At 34.8% G+C, this 25,164-nt stretch overlaps 1 protein-coding gene across 1 annotated transcript in view; it reads left to right on the top strand.

The window, feature by feature from the left end:
• Positions 1-23,915, top strand: part of LOC133189137 (multiple epidermal growth factor-like domains protein 10) — a 118,396-nt gene extending 94,481 nt beyond the window's left edge. Inside the window, exons 8-10 of the mRNA XM_061324550.1 lie at positions 22,640-22,771; positions 23,213-23,242; positions 23,525-23,915. Coding sequence (XP_061180534.1) covers positions 22,640-22,771; positions 23,213-23,242; positions 23,525-23,823 — 461 coding nt within the window. The 3' untranslated portion in view covers positions 23,824-23,915. The remainder of the gene's footprint in view (positions 1-22,639; positions 22,772-23,212; positions 23,243-23,524) is intronic.
• The last annotated feature ends 1,249 nt before the right edge of the window (positions 23,916-25,164 follow it).

Below are 25,164 nucleotides of genomic sequence, written 5' to 3'. Positions count from 1 at the left end.
TTCAAATTTAGACCTGAACTTGGCACTCAGGGCCTTTTTAACAGTGAGGGATTTTTTTTTTCTTCTACCGCGACTCGGGACTTCTGTTTATAGTCCGAAGAACCAATCTCTACGTCCCGTGAAGTGAATGGAACTCGTGACGAAAGGATCAACTCCTTTTTCCACGACTCAAGACGTAGTCGCTCTAACCACTGCGCCACACGGGCGACAATTTAAACTGATGTTATAGATGTCATTATCCCAAAATCCCTTAATTATGTATCATTTGAGAGTACCTCATAAAATACGCTTAACCTACATCGCACAAACATAGGGATACTGTCTTGATCCCAGATGTTTTTTTCCAAGCTATTCGTACCTTTAAACCAGCTAAAAACTAGCATAATATACACTATTCATCTATATATTTTGGACAGTCCCAGATTAATTAACATTGCAGATATATACTAGATTTCAGAGGATTATCTACGCAGTGATGAAGCATCGTTTTTGAAAGGGGGGCCAGAAAAAAAAAAATTACTTACCTGAAAAAGTTGACAAGCAGATAAAAAAGAAGGAAAATTGCCCAAACTCGAAAATCATATTTCGTGTGTGTGTGTGTGGGGGGGGGGGGGGTGTATAATTACAACATCTAACAGTATTAATTTTATTAATACAATGCTACATCGTCCGTATTTGACCTTTACTGTAGCAAAAAAGTGGAGGGGGTGGGGGGTTGGCAACTGGCCTTTCAAAGAACATTTTCAATAGAAAGAAGTTATGTTATGAAAAAAGTAGGGGGGAGCTCCCACCCCCTGCTCCCCCTCCCCTTGTTCCTACGTGCCTCCTACGTTAGATTGTACATGTGTCAGCTAATATCCTGCAAAAAAGGCAAATATTCTTACAGACCAATGACAGTCAAATGGTTAATCAAACATAATGATATTACGCTCTCTCAAAATGGTTCTCCCATGCATCTACGAAGAATGTGCATGCTGAATTCATTTTAGCATATCCTGGAAAAATTACGATCTGAAATCCCAGATCAGTATACGCTTTTAATCAAAATACTTCTGCTTTTTACAAGATTAACATGAAAATATAGCCCTGATTGGAGATAATTGTAGCTTGTACCAGCTTAAAAAACTGTACAATATCCACCATTTCTCTACGTACTCTGGATGGAAACAATATTTATTTGTTTTAGAAAATAACCTTGATCCCAGACATTTTTTGTCACCTACCTCTAGTATCATCAAACTTATAGTCCAAGACAATACCCTACCTTCTATGGAGAGTCAAAAATAAATTTAACCTGAAGATATGTCCCTGATCTCAGAGCTTTCTCCCACCTACCTGTACATTGTACCAGATAACATCCCTGTTAAATATACACCACAATCCTACCTGCCATTGATACATACAGAATATATTTGGTATTGATAATATTACCCTCATCTCGAAGGGTTTCCTCAACCTACCTGTAGCTTGTACCAGCTAAAAGTCTAGGTCGAAACTCGGTAATACCATACCTTCTATGGAAAGTCAAAAGTTAAAACTTACATCAAGATATGTCCCTGATCTCAGTGCTTTCTCCCACCTACCTGTACTTTGTACCAGATAATATCCCTGTTAAATATGCGCCAATATCCCACCTGCCGTTGATACATGCAGAATATAATTGGTATAAATAATATTACCCTGATTTCGAAGGGTTTCGCCAACCTACCTGTAGCTTGTACCAGCTAATAATCCAGGTCAAAGCTCGGTAATACCCTACGTTCTATGGAAAGTCAAAAGTTAAAACTTACATCAAGATATGTCCCTGATCTCAGTGCTTTCTCCCACCTACCTGTACTTTGTTCCAGATAATATTCCTGTTAAATATGCGGCAATATCCTACCTGCCATTGATACATGCAGAATATATTTTGGTATTGACAATATTACCCTAATTTCGAAGGGTTTCCCCAACCTACATGTAGCTTGTTCCAGCTAATAGTTCAGGTCAATACTCGGTAATACTCTACCTTTTATGGAAAGTCACTAGATAAATTGTACATGAAGATATGTCCCTGATCGCAGTGCTCTTAGAAAACAAACTATAGCAATCTCCTGTTTACTGCCAATTTTATTTATAAAACGGGTTCTACCCTAAATAACCTATGAATGGGTCAACCTACACCACGTGTCTTGAATTTAAGTCACAACAAGCAAATTCAAAGAATTGTGGTCCCCCCGCTTTCGGTGTCTTTGTGGGTGGAGTCATTATTTATGGCATATCGTTCAGAAGTTATCACCAAAGTTGAACTTTTTGAGAATTAGGTCAATCGTGAAGGTCAAGATCAAGGGGTCAATAATCATAGCATGCTCGGAAATATCTAGTCACAGGTAATGCAGAGTTCAAATATGAAAGGCCGGTCTCTTCTCAATCAGAAGTTATAAGAAAAATTAACATCTTTGAAAAGTAAGTCAAACTTCAAGGTCAAGGTCACGAGATCAAAAACCATAGTGTAATTATAAAGGCCTTGTCACAGGCAATAAACAGATTTAAAATGAAAGCCCTATCTCTTCTCATTCAAAAGTCGTGACCAAGGTTAAAGTTTTTGAAAAGTAGGTCAAACTTCAAGGTCCAGGTTACGATATCAAAAATCATAGTGTATTTAGAAAGGCCTTCTCAAAGGTAATATACAGGATTAATATGAAAGGCATATCTCCTATAAATCAAAAGTTATAGCCTATCTAAAGTAGTGTTTAAATTTTTTAAAAGTAGGTCAAACTTCAAGGTCCAGGGGTCAAAAATCATAGTTCATTTATAAAGGTCTTGTCACAAGTAATACTCAGCTTTAATATGAAAGCCCTATCTATTCTCATTCAATAGTCATGACCAAGGTATATGTTTTTGAAAAGGAGGTCAAACTTCAAGGTCAGGGTCACGAGGTCAAAAATCAAAGTGTATTTAGAAAGGCCTTGTCACAGGTAATACACTTGTTTAAAATGAAAGCCCTTTCTCTTCTCATTCAAAAGTTATGGCCAATTCAAAGTAATGTTTAATTATTTTTTAAAAAGTAGGTCAAACTTTAAGGTCAAGGTGAAGGGGTCAAAAATCATAGTGTATTTAGAAAGGTCTTGTCACAGGCAATACACATGAGTAATATGAAAGCCCTATCTCTTCTCATTCAAAATATATGACCAAGGTCAAAGTTTTTGTGACGGATGGACAGACTGACAGACTAATGAGATTTAATGTCCCCTCGCTTTCGTGAAAGCGGGGGACAATAACATTAGTAGGGGTGCATTTGGCAAAACACTGCCATTCTTTCTATTAAAATGAGGGGTACCCATTTCTTATCCGCAACTCCTCCTATACCACTGAATAAAATTTAATGATGCTTTCACAGATTCTTTAATACATAATGCCATTGTGCTACTCTTATTTTATTTTTTGATCAGACACTTAGGTCTCCCATAGCATAACATAGATTTTGCCATTATAAACCTCCATGTATTTGAGGCGCGGGGTATCATTTTGTGAGCTCAGTGCTCACAGTACCTCTAGTTTACAAATAATTTATTGACCACGCGACAGAAATAAATTCTTTAAATAAAATTGTTTATGTCCAACTTTAACAATGAACTCTTCATGTCAAAATATAACCTCATAAGTAAGGGGTGTTTCTTAAAGGGGTGCAAGATTGGTCATCCTCTTTTGTTTGTCTTCGACATGTATGCAGACAATGCAGTCATGTTGCAGCTTCTCCTTTTATGTACTTTCAGTACATTAATTCTACTGTCAGTATCTTTCACGTTATTATTGAGGGACCAGAAAGTACAAAACATTTTTGCTCACAGTTAAAGGGGAGGTGCGTTGCTAAAAGCAACACCTACATGGATGATAATTTTGTTTGACATTTTGTTTAAACTGCTCCTGTGATTGACATATTCCCTTTTTAAATGTTTAAATATATTAAAACATTTAAATAATTCAATGTGACAAGTCTATTAAAAGGAAGTGCTAGGACTGAGCATCCAGTCATTTAAATCTCTTTCATGTTTTGCTGTTCTGCTGGAGGGCTTGGAAAGGTCATCTGCCATAATCAATTGGCTGATCTTGTCATAGCTACATTTTAATTATAAATTCCCATGTAAAGTTCATTGCATGTAAAGAAGCGTTGCATATGTAATGATTGTTATGATTTGTCCTGCATATAATAGATCATGGAAACAAAGAATAACTCAAATTTGCTCAAAACTTCACTTGGGTAAAATTTAATGTTCTATTGTTTTTGTTGGTGATCAGTTGTCAGGCATTTCTCTGTCTATTTTTACTGATAATACGTCATCTTTTGAACTACTAGTAGTTAATAAGGGGATGTCTATTTTACGCTCAATGAGCTAAATTGCTGCATGTATAATTAATATTGTAATTTTCCTTTTATAGACTACACTCCACCTTGGTGACATTCTTGATAAGCATTTCAAATGCTTCAAACCCATACCTGGGCTTTTTTAAAAACTATACTTCTATCCTGTTCCCATGATCTTTCATTTAATTGTAAATTTTATCATACACCCATAACATAAGAATATTTCTTCCTAATTTGCCAATTTCTTGCAGGAATATGTAAAGCAGGCTACATTTACATCTCAAGGATTATTAAATACTGAAATGGATAACTTACTCCTTGAGTATTCTCTGTACGTTTACCTATTTTTATCTTATTCTACATTGAATTGCACCTACTGGGAATTATTAAGGCCAAAAATAATAAATTGTTTTAGTGGTAAAAGAAATACTAAACAAAGAAGGACAATCAGGATTTTTATGCCCCCTGATCGAAAGATCCCGGGGGTATATTGTTTTTGTCTTGTCTGTCTGTCTGTTTGTCCGTTTGTCTGTCTGTCTGTTGTCAACTTTAACCTAGCCCATAACTATTGCGCTGTCAAGGGTAAGACTTTAATATTTGACATGAGTGTTCATTATGACAATACCTTTCCGTTGGTACATATATTTTTGATCATGTGACCTCAACTGTGACCTTTGACCTACATTTGAAACCCTTAAAACATCTTATAAGTGTATACCACTTCAGTCCTACGTCCCACTCCAGAATTGTGTTACCATCGGGGGCATAGCGTTTCACAAAAACACGTCCTGTATTCCAATGCAATACTTAAATAATTTTATTAATTGTTACAAATAAGTCTGAATTATAAACCGTTTCACTTATTCCAACGTTTAAATATATATGTACGTATTACTTGTTGTAGTTTATGCGGTATACTTTATAATAAAATAAGCAATCATCATATGGTAAAATCTATGTTGAATGATAAATAAATTTTTGGTAGAATTGGGCTGAAATACCTGACTCTGTGTTGATGAAAGAGGCAATTGTCTTGGGAGTAGCACTGTTAACTTGCCTCGCATATAGAGCTGCTCTTAAGAAATGTAAAGTAACAGAGACAACTGTCAGTACAGAGATTGAAAAAAAATTAAAAACAAGATGTGTTTGTGAAACACTGATGCCCCGTATGGCAGCTTATGGCGAGGGTTGAATTCTCTCAATTTCATGTCAAACTCCAAAGGTCAAGGTCAAAAGTGTTTGTACCGAAAGGAAGGTCTTGTTAGAAGGAATACACCTGTGAAATATGAAAGCCCTAGTTCTAACTGTTCAAAAGCTATGACCAAGGTTAAAGTTTTTAAAAGGTGGGTCAAACTCTTAGGTTAAGGTCAAACGGTCAAAAATATTTATACCAGTTGAAAGGTCTTGTCACAATGAATACACATGTGAAGTACGAAAGCTCTACATCCACCTGTTCAAAAGTTATGGCCAAGGTTAAAGTGTGGATTTTTTTTGTAAAAGTAGGTCAAACTCCAAGGTCAAGGTCAAGAGGTCAAATTTGGTGGTATCCAAAGAAAGGTCTTGTCACAAAGAATACACCTGTGAAATATGAAAGCCATGGCCCTACCCACTCAATAGTTATGTGCTAGGTTAAAGTTGACAACAGACAGACAGAGAGACAAACAGATAAACAGACAGACAGGACAAAAACAATATACCTCCGGGATTTTTCGATCCGGGGGCATAAGAAGTAGAATCAATTGGACATGTTTTATGTAATATTTATATTTTAATACTAGTACTCCCCACAATCGAAGTTTAGTGAGATGTGGGAATAACCTTGCCCGTCTGTTCTTGAAATTTTGCTCATACCTTGTACATCGATTGTTTATAACCCGAGTGTCTTAACCTTAACACAAGGTTATTCTGGTAATATCAAGGTCATTCACAGAAAAGCTATATGTTTAAATTTTTTGGCTGGTCTGGAACTTCTTTGTAAAGGAAATATTGGAGTTTCTTACTTCATACACAGATTTCTTATGACCTGAAGTTGTGTCATGATCTTCACCTAAGGTCATTTGATCGAGTTCAAAGCCAATTATAGAAAAATTTTTACTACTGTCTTTAACATATCTGGTAATGGAAAACATTAAGGCTATACTTATTTCTTATATTGCATGAACCGTTCACGGTAGCTCAGTCGGTAGAGCGCTCGCTCCGTGATCGGGAGGTCGTGAGTTCGAATCTCGGCCGCGACTGACTTAAGTCGATAAAAAATGGGTAGCAACTGTTCCTTCGCCATGCGCTCGGCACTTTGAAGTGAAAGTTGCGGGTCCTTCGGATGAGACCTTAAAAAACTGTCACGGCAGGCGCTGGCACGATAAAGATCCCTCACTGCTCAATGGCCCAGAGTGCCGAGTAAAGGTCAAAATTTGAAGCCCTTCACCGGTATATGGTGACGTCTCTATAGGAGTGAAAAATTCTCGAATGGGACGTAAAACAACATACAATCAATCAATCAATCAATCAATATATTGCATGAAATATATAGAAATAACGAACAGTATTCAAGCTACATGAAATATTTAGAAATAACGAACAGTATTCAAGCTCAAAAGTCCATTAAAACAACAAAATTGAGGAGCAGAGCAAACACGGACCTCTTAAACATCAGAGGTGGGATCGGATCAGGTGCCATGAAGGAGCGAGCATCCCCTGCCGATCCGATCTAAGAGTATGTATTAATCATGACTGAGTTATATTCCAGCAAGATAAGGGTCACTGGCAAAAAGTTTTTTTTAATCTTATTCTGTCTATAACTCTCAAACGGGGGGTTATGAAATTGATACATAACACAAATATCTAACCAAGGTCATTTTTGCAAGTTCAGGGTTAATTGCAGAAATTTTTAATCTATAACTGATTTATGAAACATTGGAAGTTCATTCTTCACAAAAATAATACTTATGTTTTGTGGAATGATCCAAGATCATTTCGTCAAGGTCACTGCTAAAAGTGGTATGAATGGTTTTGGAGGTTGAAACTTCAAACAAAGAATATATGAAAGCTAAAAGTATATTATGGCATTGCCTAGATATTCAGTGTCAGTGACAGAAAAAAGTAAAAATCATTTAAGATCCATGATTATGCACTCGTAATGGAAGATTCATGGGTATATATTTTTTGTCTAGTCTGTCCTTCTGTCTGTCTGTCTGACCATTTGGTCGCAAAAAACTTTAACATTGTCCTTAACATTTGATTGGTCAAAGCTATGGTTCTCATATTTCACACGTGTATTCCTTGTGAAAGGCCTTTCTTTGGGTACCTTATATTTGACTTCTTGGCCTTGAAGTTTGACTAAATTTTGCAAGAATTTACCAATCTTTAAGCGTAATCATAACTTTTGAACTGTAGATGTTAGGATTTTCATACTTCACATGTATTTATTATAAGATCTTTCCAAGGATATAAAAATATTAATGACCTTTTGACCTTGAACTTTGAGTTTGATCCACATTTAAAAACATAGGCCGTAATTTTATAATGGTTAGTGTTTTTGGCTTTCATATTTCACAAGTATATTCATTGAGAACAAGTCCTTTCTTTGGGTAACAACATTTTTCATCCCTTGACCTTAAAGTGTGACATGTATTTGAGAAACTTTAACCTCTCCAAAAGCTGTCATACGGAGCATCAATGTTTCACGAACAAATTGTTCTCTACTGGAAAAATATTGTTGTCTATATTTCACTCAAAGATTACTTATGACCTGAGCATTTGTCATTTTTAGCTCTACTGGTCAAAGACGAGAAGAGATTATTCAAAAGTAAGGTGTCTGTCATTCGTCCCTCTGTCTATAAACAATTTTTCTAAGTCCTACTCCTCCAACAGTTTTGGTCTGGTTTCAATATATTTTAATCACAGATCTTTGGATCGCTTTAATCCGATTTAAAAAAAAAAATCGGGGTGTATAAAAAATATAAAGGTATGGAATTCCTCACACTGTGTACCCTATTTCGCTAATAAAATACTTTTTAATCAAAAGCTCTAAAATTTTCCTTTCTATTTAAATTTACTGATATATAAACAATCTTTATTACTACCAAAGTTCATTTCGAAATTCTATATACATGTACTTCCCGAGATATTCTATAATCAATTTCAAAATTGACCAACTTTTTTTACTCGACATTAGCTTGAATTGGGCCCCTGGTCATTCACATGTATAGAGACGGTATTTGAAGTGCAACGAAGAGCTGCATAGTACTTGCACTATCTTTCAACATTTTAAAGTTGATTTTTCTTATTCCATTTCATAAGGTTAAGTCCGTAATAATTCCTTTCGCGAAAAAAAAAAATAGAAAACGACTGCATCAACAACTGCACCGCCATGTTGTTTATGAATATAAAAAGAGCGAAGATTGAACGAATTTTCCGAGAATGTATAAAATACTTTTCAATTTAAAAAAAAAAAATAGACCGCTAAAATGTTCATGGTGACTAAGCAAGATCATACGATCAAAAATATATGGAAATAATGAACATTCCCTGCCGACCGGTCACACCCGCCGTGTGCTCCTTGTCATGATCGGGAAATAACGGAAAATCCATCGTCAATTCAGTGTGTAAATGATGAACTAACAATTAGTATGAAAAACATCAGTCAGCATTTGACTCAATGATAAATTGTATTTGCTGACAAGGCAATGTGTCAACCATAGAACTTACGAAATGATGACTTTAAACGAGACTGTTGGAATTCTTGTTTCATCAACAAGTTTGTCAATAATTTACCTCGTTTTATAAATTGCACATACGTAGAGCATGCTCTTGTGTATTGAATCAACTGAGAGATATAAACTTCGTATACAGGTGATGAAGGATATTGCTGCATAAGTAAGGGAAGTTGACGATTGAAAAGTTAAAGTCATTACGTTTATCATAAATCTAAATTGTTAGATATCCATTAGCTAAAATATCCAAATATGAAACAGATGTGTCAGACTCCGTGTTATTTTTTATCTCAAGCTCACCGGGATATAGAATTGATTCCGGGGAAAATTTATCCCGTCGTTCCCGTTAACAGTTAGTGTAACTTTTCAAAGGCCCCAGCTGATGTCGAGTAAAAAACTAAGGTGAATTTTCAAATTGGTTTCAGAATATATCGGAAAGTATACGGGATTTCGTAATGAACTTTGGTTGTTATGAAGATTGTTTATATATGAATAAGTAAAATTGTAAAGCATTTGATTTAAAAGTATTTTATTGGCGAAAGTGCGTACTCTATGTAGATAGTTCCAATACTTCCATACCTTTATTTTTTGAACACCTCAATTTTTTATGAGGATCTAAAGACCTGTGATCTTAGTACATAAGTAGACTACATTAAAACTACATTAAACTGAATACGAATCGTAAATAGGCATACACCATTTTCGATGTTACATGTACTTTAATTTATTTATCGTGTGACTCTCCAAAAAAGGTAGGGCATTACTGAGTATTGACCTAGACTATCAGCTGGTACAAGCTACAGGTAGGTTTGGGAAATTCTTCGGGAACAGGATAATCTTTTCAATACCAAATATATTCTGTATCTTTTGATGGCAAGGTAGGATTGTGACGTATATTTAACAGGGATATTATCTGGTACAAAGTACAGGTAGGTGGGAGAAAGCACTGAGATCAGGGACATATGCTGATGTAAGTTTTAACTTTTGAATTTCCATAAAAGGTAGAATATAACCGAGTTTTGACCTGGACAATTAGCTGGTACAAGCTACAGGTAGGTTTAGGAAACCAATCGAGATCAGGGATATATTATCAATAACATATGTATTCTGCATCTATCAATGACAGGTGGGATTGTGGTGTATATTTAACAGAAATATTATCTGGTAGAAAGTACAGGTATGTGGGAGAGAGCTCTGAGATCAAGGACATATCTTCATGTATAATTTATCAAGTTACTTTCCATAGAAGGTAGAGTATTACCGAGTTTTGACCTAGACTTTTAGCTGGTACAAGCTACAGGTAGGTTGGGGAAACCCTGCGAGATCAGAGATATATTTTCAATACCAAATAAATCCTGTATCAATCAATATAAAGCAGGATTATGGCGTATATTTAACAGGGATATTATCTGGTACAAAGTACAGGTAGGTGGGAGAAAGCTCTGACATCAGGGACATATCTTCATGTAATATTTATCAAATTACTTTCCATAAAAGGTAGGGTATTACCGAGTATTGACCTAAACTATTAGCTGGTACAAGCTACAGGTAGGTTGGGGAAACCCTTCGAAATCAGGGTAATCTTGTCAATACCAAATATATTCTGCATGTATCAATGGCAGATAGGATTGTGGCGCATATTTAACAGGGATATTATCTGGAACAAAGTACAGGTAGGTGGGAGAAAGCTCTGACATCAGGGACATATCTTGACGTTAGCTTTAACTTTTGACTTTCCATAGAACGTAGAGTATTACCGAGTTTTGACCTGAACTATTAGCTGGTACAAGCTACAGGTAGGTTGGGGAAAACCTTTGAGATCAGGGTAATATTATCAATAAAAAAATATTCTGCATCTATCAATGGCAGGTAGGATTGTGGCGTATATTTAACAGGTATATTTTCTGGTACAAAGTACAGGTATGTGGGAGAAAGCACTGAGACCAGGGACATATCTTGATGAAATATATGGTGATAACGAACAGTATTCAAGCTCAAAAGTCCATAAAACAATACAAAATAGGAGCAAAGCAAACACGGACCTCCAAACATCAGAGGTGGGATCAGGTGCCATGGAGGAGTGAGCATCCCCTGCCGACCGGTCACACCCGCCGTGTGCTCCTTGTCATGATCGGGAAATAACGGAAAAATCCGTCGACAATTCAGAGTGTAAATAATGGCTTAACAATTAGTATGAAAAACGTCAGTCAGCATTTGACTCAATGATAAATTGTATTTGCTGACAAGGTCATTGTATCGACCATAGAACTTACGAAATGATGACTTTAAACGAGACAGCTGATATTCTTGTTTCATCAACTGATTTGTCAATACTTTACCTCGTTTTAGAAATTGTACATACGTAAAGCATGCTCTTGCGTATCGAATCAACTGAGAGATATATACCCCGTATGCAGGTGATGAAGGTATATTGCTGCATAAGTAAGGGAAGTTGACGATTGAAAAGTTAAAGTCATCACGTTTATCATAAAGCTTGGTTGTTAGATTACCATTAACGTCTTTTTCAAGTAAAATATCTAAATATGAAACAAATGTGTCAGACACTGTGGTATCTTTTATCTCAAGTTCACCAGGATATATCGTATCGACATAAGAATGGAAATAGCCATTGTTTATTGACAATACGTCGTCGATATATCTAAATGTCGAGTTGAAGGCCAAAGCAAGTGTTTTCTTCTTTTCACATACAAGATTTTGGACAAATTCTGTTTCATATGAATACAAAAAAAGGTCTGCTAATAACGGGGTGCAATTGGTACCCATGGGAATTCCAATAGATTGTTGGAAGACCTGGTCTCCAAAAACCACATAGATATTGTCAATCAGAAACTCAAGCATCTTTTTAATGTCAACTTCAGAGTACTTGTGTGTACAATCAGAATGTTTTTTAACAAAATAATTTTGCAAATGACCAATGACAAGGTAAGTATATTTACGAGTTCCATTTTTATTGAAAAAGCAGCTGTCAATGATATCAAAAAGCCTGGACTTTAATTTATCGTGGGGAATGGTTGTGTATAAAGTTGAAAAGTCGTAAGTTTTTAAGCTGTTGATTTTGGTAAAATCTTGTGATTTCAAATTTCCCAAAAGTTCCTTCGAATTTTTAAGTATCCACATCTGATTTACACCACTTCTCGAATATATTGTTGCACAGTACTCTTGAATTTTTTCCTTCACCACTGTTAATATCTTAGTGAGGAGTAAAGATAGAGGCTTGGTTGAACATTTACTGGAACCCGCTATGTATCTTTGTTTGTAAGGATTTTTATGAAGTTTCGGAATCCAATATAAATATGGTAATTCAAATTCATTTTGGTTGTTTGGAATATTAAAAATATTCAAAACTGACATATGATTTTGAAGAATTTCTTCCTTAGAAAGAGAACTATGAGTATAAGTTGGATTACCACTTGTAGAATTAAATCCAAGTTCCTCTAAAATACATTTATTATAATGAGCCTTACAGGCAAAGACAATGTTGTTACCTGCTTTGTCAGCAGGGACCAGTACGTACTGATCATGTAATCTATCTAATTCTTTTTTCACTTCTGGATTATTGAATACAGAAGGATAGATGGTTTTCATATTGCCTCTCAATCTCTTAATGCGCGATTTTAACATACATCTGATACATTTAATCCATTCTAACAAAGTGTCATGGTCTTCTTTTTCATGTCTGACCCATCGCCTGGCGTAGTCCTCTACAGAATCCATAATATTTATGAAATTCCGACGCCAATTGAAGGATCTGGGTTCCCTAAATTTAGGACCTTTTAAAATTAGTGATCTAAGGTCCTCATTATTAACTATATTTACGTCACCAGTAATAACGTGTCAAGCAGGACTATAGTTATAGGGCGATGAAGAACATGAACACGATGGAGGATTATGTTTCAGATATTCGATATCCAGGCACTGTAAAGTTTTCTTGTAATTAAAAAGTTTGGAAGCAATAGTCGATGTATATTTGTAGGAAATACAAGGTGTAGTCTTTAACTTGAAATATGGTGGAATACAAGACTGGACCCTTTTGTGATTAAGAATATTACTTATATTAACCGCGTCAATTCCTTTGTTGGCATATTGAAGTTTAAGAAAAAACGGATTGTTTTAGCTGCATTTTCTTCAGTAAAACGCGCGGGTTTAAAAAGCCTATGATTTGCAATATCCATAATCACAGATCTGAGCCTATATTCTGGTGTCGAGGAATCAAAAAATGGACTTTCCTTGACCTTTTCGAGAAGACTATTTAAAAGTTTCAGAGGGACAGAGTAAAGTTTGGTGCGAATATGATATAGACCTAACTGTTGATTGACGTAAGGTAGTAATGAATCAAAAGAGACATCGTGTTTTAAAGGTTTATTGTAAGACCGATGCCCATGACTACGCTTACGTCTCTGTGTATGGTTAAAAATCACATTTACATTGTTGTCTCGTTGTCTACGGAAAGGTGTACTCAGTGATGGACTGTTTGTGTGGTGGTAAATCTTTTCCAGAATTCTAACTTTCATTGTCAAAATAGAATGATCAGGTATATTAAAATGTTTGTATAAAAGTTGCTGACCTCCATTATTTATCTGTAATCTATGACCTGATGTTCTTTTATTGAGTGATCCCTTGGTTTCACCAACATAAACAAGTCCACAAAGATTACATTCTATTCCGTAGACAACATTAGAAGATTTGCAGTTCAGATTTTCCCAAGTTTTGGTACAGAAGCTCTGTCCAGTAAGATTACTGGTGAAAGAAGTGTTAGTTATCAAAATGTCACAGGTTTTACAGTTTTTCGCAAAACATTTTGAAATAGAAGACATGGGATCGAAAAAGGAGTCTTCGAATATATCTCTAATAGAAACTTTACATTCTTTCAATTTTTTGTATGAACCATTGGTTTTATACCACAACTGGGAATCTAAAGACTGTACATATGACATATGTTTAACATCCCTGAGGATTATCCGAGGGGCACCGATTGAACTCCTTGAATCTGTGTCCCTTATAGACTCAAAGGAGTGACGCCTTTTTATACTGGGCGACGCGCCTGCCAGTATCATTTCGTTATTCTGTGTTCTCATGAATGAATAGGTACCGAACGACAAGTATTCTCGGGGACAGACTGTCCACCAGCAGAGATAAATGTTCGGTGGTTAAAATGAAATATATGGTGATAACGAACAGTATTCAAGCTCAAAAGTCCATAAAACAATAAAGATAGGAGCAGAGCAAACACGGACCTCCAAACATAAGAGGTGGGATCAGGTGCCATGGAGGAGTGAGCATCCCCTGCCGACCGGTCACATCCGCCGTGTGCTCCTTGTCATGATCGGGAAATAACGGAAAAATCCGTCGACAATTCAGTGTGTAAATAATGGCTTAACAATTAGTATGAAAAACGTCAGTCAGCATTTGACTCAATGATAAATTGTATTTGCTGACAAGGTCATTGTATCGACCATAGAACTTACGAAATGATGACTTTAAACGAGACAGCTGATATTCTTGTCTCATCAACTTATGTAAGTTTTAATGATGTAAGTTTTTGATGTAAGTTTTAACTTTTGACATTCCATAGAAGGTAGGGTATTATCGAGTTTTGACCTAGACTTTTAGCTGGTACAAGATACAGGTGGGTTGGGGAAAACCTGCGAGATCAGGGATATATTTTTAATACCAAATAAATCCTGTATCAATTAATATAAAGCAGGATTATGGCGTATATTTAACAGTGATATTATCTGGTACAAAGTACAGGTAGGTGGAAGAAAGCTCTGACATCAGGGACATATCTTCATGTAAAATTTATCTAGTGACTTTCCATAGAAGGTATGGTATTACCGAGTTTTGTCTTGGACTGTTAGTTTGAAGAAACTACAGGTAGGTGACAAAAAACATCTGGGATCAAGGTTATTTTTTAAAATAAAATAAATATTGTTTCTATCCAGAGTACGTAGAAAAATGGTGGATATTGTACAGTTTTTTAAGTTGGTACAAGCTACAATTATCTGCGATCAGGGCTATATTTTCATGTTAATCTTGTAAAAAGCAGAAGTATTTTGATTAGAAGCGTATACTTATCTGGGATTTCAGATCGTAATTTTTCCAAGATATGCTAAAATGAATTCAGCATGCACATTCTTCGTAGATGCATTAGAGAAACATTTTGAGAGAGCGTAATATCTTTATGTTTAATTAACCATTTGACTGTCATAGGTCTGTAAGAAAATTCGCCTTTTTTGCATGAATATTAGCTGAAATATGAACAAACTAACGTAGCAGGCTCGTAGGAACAGGGGTGGGGTGGGAGGGGGGTCACCCCCCACTTTTTTCCAAACATAACTTCTTTCTATTGAAAATGTTCTTTGAAAGGCCAGTTGCCCCCCACCCCCTCCACTTTTTTGTTACAGTAAAGGTCGAATACGGATGATGTAGTATTGTATTTATAAACTTTGGTACTGCAACATGTTGTAATTACCCCCCCCCCCCCCCCCCCCCGCACGAAATAGGATTTTCGAGTTTGGGGAGATTTTTCTTTTTTTTTTATCTGCTTGTCAACTTTTTCAGGTAAGTAATATTTTTTTCTTCCCCTCCCCCCCTTTCAAAAAAGATGTTCCATCACTGCGCAAATAAGAGAAATCCTCTGATATACAGTATATATCTGCAATGTTAATTAATCTGGGACTGTCCAAAATATATGGGTGAATAGTGTATATTATGCTAGTTTTTAGCTGGTTTAAAGGTACGGATAGCTTGGAAAAAAACATCTGGGATCAAGACAGTATCCCTATGTTTGTGCGATGTAGGTTAAGCGTATTTTATGAGGTACTCTCAGATGATACATAATTCAGGGATTTTGGGATAATGACATCTATATAATGACATCAGTTTAAATTGTCGCCCGTGTGGCGCAGTGGTTAGAGCGACTAAGTCTTGAGTCGTGGAGAAAAGGAGTTGATCCTTTCGTCACGAGTTCCATTCACTTCACGGGACGTAGAGATGGTTCTCGGACGTATAAACAGAAGTCCCGAGTCGCGGTAGAAGAAAAAAAATCCCTCACTGCTAAAAAGGCCCTGAGTGCCAAGTTCAAGTCTAAATTTGCAGCCCTCCACCCGTAAATGCTGGAGTCTCAATATGAGTGAACAATCTCGAAGGGAAGTGAACAAATGTCTAACATTAATCTGATACGTGTCAAAATAGGTAGAGAAATTAGATGCATTGTTTAGAAAGATATATATTTGTACTTTAGAGGAAAAAAATAGCTCGAAATCACCTAGTGTGAAATGAACATGAGTTAGAAAAGTTGGGAGTAGCAAATGACGAGGAATATAAGTTGATAGATTAACAAATGACTTGCTGTATTGCGTTCGGATATATATGTACCTCGGTAAACCGTGAGTTTTGTGTGAAAATAAAATCTTGGCGCTAAGTAAGACATTCAGGTAAAATAAAATTAAATAAAACTTTTGAAATCAAAAGAAGATAAAAAAAAATGTTTCTTTACTAATATAGGCACATTTCACAGTAGTAGTTTAGGTGTGAGTATATTATTAAAATAAAAAAAATTATGGAATCGTCGCCTGCATGGGGCAGTTGTAAGAGCGTCTGCTCTAGAGTCGCGGAGTAAAGACTTGATCCTTACGTCGCGGGTTCGCATTGGTCCACTGCGGGACGTGGAGACCGGTCCTTCGGATGAGACCATATAAACCGAGGTCCCGTATCCCACTAGGTGCTGGCACGAAAAAGATCCCTCACTGCTCAATGGAACTAAGTGCCGAGCATAGGTCATCAGGGTTGGATTGGCTGTAAAAATGGGGCGGGATCTTAAAACAGCCTCTAGACATATGTTTTTTAAATGTTCATTTGTAACGATACGTGCCTGTTTGCAGGGGATAATAACCCCCCCCCCCCCCCGCGGATTTTCTATTCCCAATACACATAAACATTGGATCAATCGAAATACAAATGAACATTGAAAAAAAAAATCTAATAATATAGTTCAACGAATTTTATTTTGAATTTGAATAAATCCACGTTTGTCATCAATTTATCCATATTTGATGATTAATTCAAATGGATACATTGTTTATATGGATTAGTATTTCTACTTTTACCTGTACGACTTAATATATAATTACCAATTGTTGCCACTGAAATAAATGTAAATTACCTGTGAATATTAATATTAACTAGTACTAATTGTAACGGGAACCGTTACAGATGTTCCCCCAACGCTCCCCCTACTCCAATTTGGGCCTCATTCCCTAGAAGCTTCATTAAATTAGGCAATTGTTTTGTTTAATAAATCTACACTTTATTTTCCATAGTATTTTATCGAAAAACAACGGAAGTATAGTCCTTTAAGTATTAGCCAATGAGATTTCAGCGCACGTACTTGCCCATGTTTTCTAGATATTTCTCATGTCTTTCTCGTAAAAAGACTCACAATAAATATCTATGAGTAAAATCTTAAAGATTTTAACTGAAAACTATGAGAGATACAGTAATATAAGTATTACGCAATCAGAATTCAGCACATGTGCATGCATGTTTTTGCATTCAGTTTTGATCGTAGCATAACGTTGGAGCTCATATTACCTATCAATATTCTAAATTTCATCCTGTATTGTTGATAACTAAGGAAGTTACGGTCATTTAAAGTTTCAGCCAATCAGATTGCAGCACACCTGCATGCGCGTGTTTTCACGAAATTTTATATATATCATATTATAGAACCTCCTAATGTATGACTATGTTTAAAATTTCAAATCATTATATTGAAAAGTAAGAGAGATACAGCCTATAAAATATTAGCAGATCAGATTTCAGCACACGTGCATGTATGTTCTTACATTCAGTTTTGATCGTGCCATTATGTACGAACTCATTATACCTATTTATATTCTAAATTTCATCCTATTTTGTTGAAAACTAAGGAAGATATAACCATTTAAAGTTTCAGCCAATCAAATTGCAGCACACGTGCTTGCTCGTGTTTTCAAGAATTTCTATATAAATCATATTGTAGAACCTTATAATATATACCTATATCTTAAATTTCAAAGAATTTGGTCAAAAGCAAAGAAGATATTGAGATGTTTGTTTCAGCCAGTCAGAGCAAAACGCATGTGCATGCGCGTGAGTTCATGCTACTTTGACCATGTCGTTTTGTTAACACTACTAATATGTCTTTATATTATGAGTTTCAAAGTATTTCCTAAAAAAGTATAAAAGTTACAGCTATATTAAGTATATCAGTCATTTCACTCATTGCACGCGCCCGCACGTGTATGCATGTGCGCGCAAAATGACCTTCGACGAACACATCTACACAACATGCCTATTAACCCTAAAGAGCTCAATTGGTTGAGCCGTTTCCGAGAACACTCGCGGACAAAAAAGTACCGGAGAAGAAATAAGAAAAAAAAGAATAATAATAATAAGAAGAAGAAAGAGAGTAAAAACAATATGTTCCCAAACTTCGTTTGGGGAACATAATTAAGAATATTTCATTTATTTCCGTATATGTATTTTAACACATGTCGAATATTCCACGTACGAGTGAATAGATCTACTACATAATGAACGATAACTCGTACTATGAACGATAACTCGTGTTCGCCTACCTGTACATTGTACCATCTAAATGACCTTGATCACAGTCGTGAGAAGAGTGTTGAAAGTGTAAAGAAGATTCCAATACATTTTTAAGGGGTGCGTCAGGCGCACCCCGAAAAAATAAATATTTTTTTTAAAATGAAAATTATATATAAAAAAACAAAACATGTTAATAACAAAAACTCAAAGCTTGTGTTTACATTTGAACACCCCCCCCCCCCCCAGGAAATATTTAACCTTGTATTTGCCGATTCATGTGAATTATGATTCCATTATCTTAACAAAAATTGCATAAAAATAGAAAATTGTGGAATTTATGAATCTCGAGGGTAAAGTAGGAAATGTAGTAATGTTTAGACGATCACGCAGGATAAAAATAGAAGAAAACAGATGCTCGGCATGAATGCAGGATGAACTTTTCACCGCTGATAATTAGTTCCATGAAGGTTGCTATTTGTTTGTAGATTAAGAACTTGTTTATAAGATGCTGGTTTGGTCAAGAATAAAGGTCTAACCAATCAAAGAGGTTGATGCAAGGGAGCAGAGGTCATGCATCTGAATAAATTATCTACGGTAAATAAAAAGTCAAGATTATGCAAAAAGTTCAACAAGAATTTTGAAGGGCAATCAAAGATAAAAAGAGGATTTAAGGACGGATAATATTAATTTAAATTCAGAGCAAAATTAAAAGTCATTAGTGCAAATTTTGAAGAAATACGCAAATATGCAAGGCATGTACGGGGGTATACATGTAGCGCAGTGAGACATAGCCAGTCGGTGGTCTGCTGGATTTTGTCTCTCTCTGGTTGCATTTATACAGGTAAGATATTTTGTAGACTTGCGAGATTTTTGTAAAAATGGGTAAAATTTTCAGATGGCTTAATGTATTTACAGGTTAATATATTTTATAATCTGATAGTAATGTTTCGTATTTATTATAATGTTTGTTATATTGTGTATTGTGTATCTTTAGTAATTGTAAATAATTAGAATGTATGTATTAATTTAATAAACGGTGGTCTGGTGGATTTTGTCTCTTTCTGGTTGCATTTATACAGGTTGGGTAATAGCTAGGGCCACTCCCCATAACCTGTGATGCGCTATGGACAGGAAGGGAACATATCCTAGGAAGAGTAGATTTAAACTGGAGCGTCATTTTGAGAAATAAAGGACCATTAATAACCCAACTAACTTGGGTCAATCTGGTCAAGACCAGGGTATTGTAAGAATTGTTCCCCTGTGTCTAAAAATCTCTCACAGGCAAAAAGCGCACAACGATCCCGGAGCTGACAATCATTTTATCCAGTGACCAGAGAGATTCTAAGACCCAAAAACAATATCCAAAATAAACAGAATCACAACAATATATCTATCTATCTATCTATCTATCTATCTATCTATCTATCTATCTATCTATCTATATATATATATATATATATATATATATATATATATATATATATATATATATATATATATATATATATATATATATATATATATATATATTTAATGAAACAATTATAAGACAATTATCATTCAACCAATTTTGTGCATATAAAGACTATAAATGACTCATCGTTTAAAAAATATTTGTATCACAATCTTGTAATATAAGAAAATTATGTTCGTTTATAAAGAAAAAAAAAGAGAATTAATTGTGCTCCCCGGCTTAGAATTCCCATACTTCACATTTATAGCAACGCACTAAACTTAGTACATGTGTATTTTATATTTCACGCCTGCTTTATCTCTTTATTATTTTGCATTAATCACCCATATGTTTTTGTAATATCTATATACCACAACTGTAAAATGGTGAAGAGATTCAAATAAATGAATGAAAAGGACAAGACAGGATTATTGATGATTTTTTAAAGACAATGTTCAGTATTGCTCCCTTTAAAAAATGTACTGAATCAAATACCTTAAACTTGATGTGCATATAATTAATTACTTTGAACATATTTTCTTTCCTTCTTTATTTAAATAAAAAAAGAAAGGAAATCAAACAAATATGTAATACATTACCGAGTAATTTCATTTTGTTTCCGTAGTTCTTTCTCTCTTAAAATACCACCGGTATAATATATTCAAATAATATTAGTTACAAACAACACAGAATGACATGTTGATCCATCAATAGCCATATTTAAAATAAGAGGAGTTCCGAATGAATCCTACACGTTTCTCACACGGCTCTTACACGAAAGTCGCACGTTTCTCACACGGCTCTTACACGAAAGTCGCACGTTTCTCACACGCTTCTCGCACGCTCGCTACACGGTTTGCACGAAACGCTTTGGAGCTTACACGAAACGCTGCACGGTTTACACGAAACGCGACACGGTTTGCACGAATCGCTGCACGGTTTTCACGAAACGCCACACGGTTTGCACGAAACGAAAAGCACACGTTTTTTTGGGGTAGTTGCATGTTTCAGGGTCTATATAAATATGCAGAGGTTACATGTCACAGTCGTTTCCTGCAGAAATAAGAGCCATAATTGCTCAAAGAACGTGAGCAGTCTTTTCCGGCAATTGGCGATGTTCTAATTCGAGTGAAACATTTTCGAAGGGACAAAAAAAAAAGGCTAAAAAAATTGAAATTTGATTAAAAAAAAATTAAATTCCATGTTTCTTTTCCTTGATTATTTCTTTGTTTTCAACATTCAAACAATTCTGCAACCCCAGCCTTTCGCCGATATACACCCCCGGACTTGTTAGGAGTCCCCCACCCCCCTCCCTCCCTCCACACAAATTATATTTCTTAGACTATTATATCATGAATACCATACGATTTTTTGGCTTTCCTTCCAGCGAAAGTTGAAACCATGCCGGACAACCGTTAAATTTTAAAACATCAGTACCTACAGAAATTAAAGTTTTTCCCGTGTTTTAGGGAAAATATCACTGGAAATAATCCCACTAGAACTCTTACGGATTGCTTTTATCGTTCAGACAAGGATTGAAAATATTGATGAAATTGCATAGTTTAAAATCAGAATGCATTGTTTACATTTTCTGGAGATCAAGACGAATGAAAAATCTGTTTAAATTTTTTTCTTATAATTTTCGGTAATAAACTGGTAAAATAATAGATAGAGGCCAAAATGGCGCGAAACTCCATGTATTGACGGGTACTATGCCAAGGTAAATACGTCTGAAATGTTTTAACCTAATATAAAAGGAATACTCATTAATTTAGAAATTTAGACAAAAAATTATAAACACCTCAGGTATACATGTAGACTAAAACTATAGGCGTCAGAAGCATATTAAAAGAAGAGACCAGAGGTTAAACGAAGCAAATCGAGAAAAGAGGAAAGGTGGTGGCGTAACTTAAACAAATTCAGTAAAATTGTAACATAAGAAATAGAATTGCACAATTTATTTCATACTCCCACATTTTCTCCATCTTTCCAATACCTAAGTATTCCGTACACTCTTAGCATTTGAATAAACATAGATCTAAGCTGATTTAGACACTCCAGTTTCTCTCTTAGCATATATTTTTCCGGAAGTTTGTGGATAGTTGTGTTCTTTTTTGAAATATTTCGTAGGATTCTTTAAGATGGGAACATTTGTTTTGTACTCTATATTTATGATTATGTTACGACCTTATCGATCTGACAGACAATTGTTTACATGAAGACGTAAAAATTACGACAAGTAGCATGCAATTTGTAAAGCAGATACAGGTTTCCCTACAAATTCATAATTTTCAATATTATGTTCATTTGAACATCAGACAGGTCTTTGTCTTTTTATGATATCTAGTTAAAGACTGCTCATCGTTTCTTACGTCACAATCTAGGACGACCTATTTTTGACAATTTAAGCTCTGAATCGTCCTACGATCTTCTGGATCATATTAGACAAGTCTTCATTTATTTTTTTTTTTTTAATGTTTTCATTTTTTTGGCCTTTATCCTAAAATTCCAACTTAGAATGTGCTAATGGATTATATGACGAAAGCTGCAATTTGCAATGTGGAAATTGCATCCAAGGAATTTGTGATAAGAAGAAAGGAACCTGCACTAAAGGCTGCTTACAGGACTGGCAGGGGCCTATGTGCAATGGCAAGATTAATTTTTTTTTATTTATCAGAATTCTTGAGTGATATTAAATGACGAGAGAAAAAATTGTTTTTTTTTTATTTGGTAAAGATATTGAAATATATACATTATCATGAGAACATAAGTGTTTGTTAATTTTTATGCTGTCTTGCATATGAAATGATTTTATAATTGTCTTATAATTAGAATATATAATTACTCAAATCAAAAGTGTCTGTTTAGACAACAGAAATAAAAAGAAAAAAAGGGGGAAGAGAATAAGGCTTCACGAAAGAGAATGTCGAAAAACAATGCTTTAAAAAATCAAAACGTGTTTCATCGAACTGAGTATTGACTGAAACTTGCTTAAAATGAAAAGAATGGTATCTGAAAACTTTAATAGTCGAGAATATTAAATAAAATTATATCTTGTTAAATAAGAAGTGATTATCACTTGCTTTTTAGTTTATACTACAAGGGAATCAAGAACAGGTGGTAAGTACTTCTATAATTTAATTAATCGTTTTTAAAATACTTTTTAACACCCAACATTAAGGAGATAGTAAGTGAATATATTTGTCTTAATGTCCAAAGGAGACATATTGGTATCGGATTTTATTTTGTTCAAAAAAAACTCACTAACACTGTACAACCAACGTTTCTCTTGAATTGCATATAAAATATATAAAAAAGAAATGTTTCTTCGAAATGACAACATTGAAGAAAATGAATGAGGAATGTAATCTACATTTTTGGTACAAACCATTGTTTTTTCAGAAGAGTTTTCTAAAACGTCCTTGGTCGTCATCTCCGTCATTTCAACGCTTCTTGGAGTAATACTTCTCAGTGCACTGACTATAGTTATATATCTCAAAAGAACAAGATGTCTGCAACAGAACGCAAGAGAACACAGCAATACTGACCATCTGTCTAGCAAGGATACAGAGGAGAAGTATGACGAGTTAACAGGCGGAAAAGAAGATCACCATTACACATCCATTAATTCCACTAACAGAGAATCAGTCTACCAAGAAATACATACTTATGGAAATTCTGAATTTAATGAGGTCATATAAAAACACTTTTCCTTATCTGATATTAATTAGACAATTTTACACACTGGCCAAACCCGTTGGAGTTCTGATAAATGTTAATAACTGTATCTATATCCTGATTGATAATGAAAATGAAATGTATTCCTCAAATAATGATGTAAGATGAACTTTATCTTTATTCTTTTAGTATTCACTGAAACCTTTTTCTTTTTAATTTCTTCTGTTTACTCCAAATAAACTCTGGATTGAAATAAATTGAATCGCATGAAATATACACGTATTATACTCCACACATTATTATAAATGAGGAAGAATAGTTTTGGCAAGAGGACATTTTTTTGTGTTTTGATTTTCATATAAATAAATGATTTTTTTTATAACGGTGGAATTATGGTTTGTTTTAAAAAATCACAGACATTGATTACAGCGCAGCTAGGACTCCCATATATACGTCAGCCTATGCAGAGGTTCGGGAAAGCTATTATGACGTCACATTAAAACAATACAACTGAATCTCAATGAATAAATACTATATGTTCTTTTTAAAACACACTAAATACGTTCGTTTCTAATAAATATTATAAAGACCAAAAGAGAGACATATTCTGAAATATATTAATCCACATTTAATTGTCAAACTAAATTGATAATGTGTAGACTTTATATAAATTCGTAGGGCGCACATTTGTACAGTAACGTGCTAGAATAACAGGTTCAGTCCCTCGAAAATATCAAAAGTTCAACGATATCCGCTTCACTATGAATACTGATTTTTAAACACGTGTAGGTATTATTCCTACTATTCTTAAAAATGCTGGGAGCTGGTTGTGCATTGTTTATTTATTCCGTAATGTAACATTATTTCAATGCGTATTACATTTTTGTCTAGAGTTTATGGAAAGACGGCTTAATTTTAAACAATTCCCGAGCATGAGGAAGTTGATCCCAGCACTTTTCGTTGAAGGAATTTGTTTCAAAGAAAACAGAATAAATTTTATAGCAAAAATATGCCCGTATATCGTAGAACTTTTACGATCTTTGTAACAGTACATGAATGTTCTAATTTTAATCCTGTCAGGATATAAACAGCTGATGTAAGCGATGTCGCTTTGGCCGAACTCAGCAGAGACCCGATATATACAAGTGCAAGCACCACAATTCGCATTTATGAAAACTAATGCTGTTAAAATAATATTAAAATTGTATTCATTTTCCCTGAATATAATAAGGTGTATATTTCATGGACGTCCTTAACCTAGCTGCGAGGGAAATAGTTATATACATTGAGCAATGGGGTGCATGTGTTTTATTAAGTGACAGAGAGGATAAATATACAAAATAAAAAAAATACGTTTAATTAAT

This window comes from Saccostrea echinata, unplaced genomic scaffold (genome assembly GCF_033153115.1).
Source record: "Saccostrea echinata isolate AGI-Se365-2 ecotype Australia unplaced genomic scaffold, CSIRO_AGI_Sech_v1 ptg000017l, whole genome shotgun sequence".
NCBI lineage: Eukaryota > Metazoa > Mollusca > Bivalvia > Ostreida > Ostreidae > Saccostrea > Saccostrea echinata.
The sequence above is the reverse complement of the archived record's forward strand: the minus strand, read 5'-3'. Positions and strand labels throughout refer to the sequence as shown.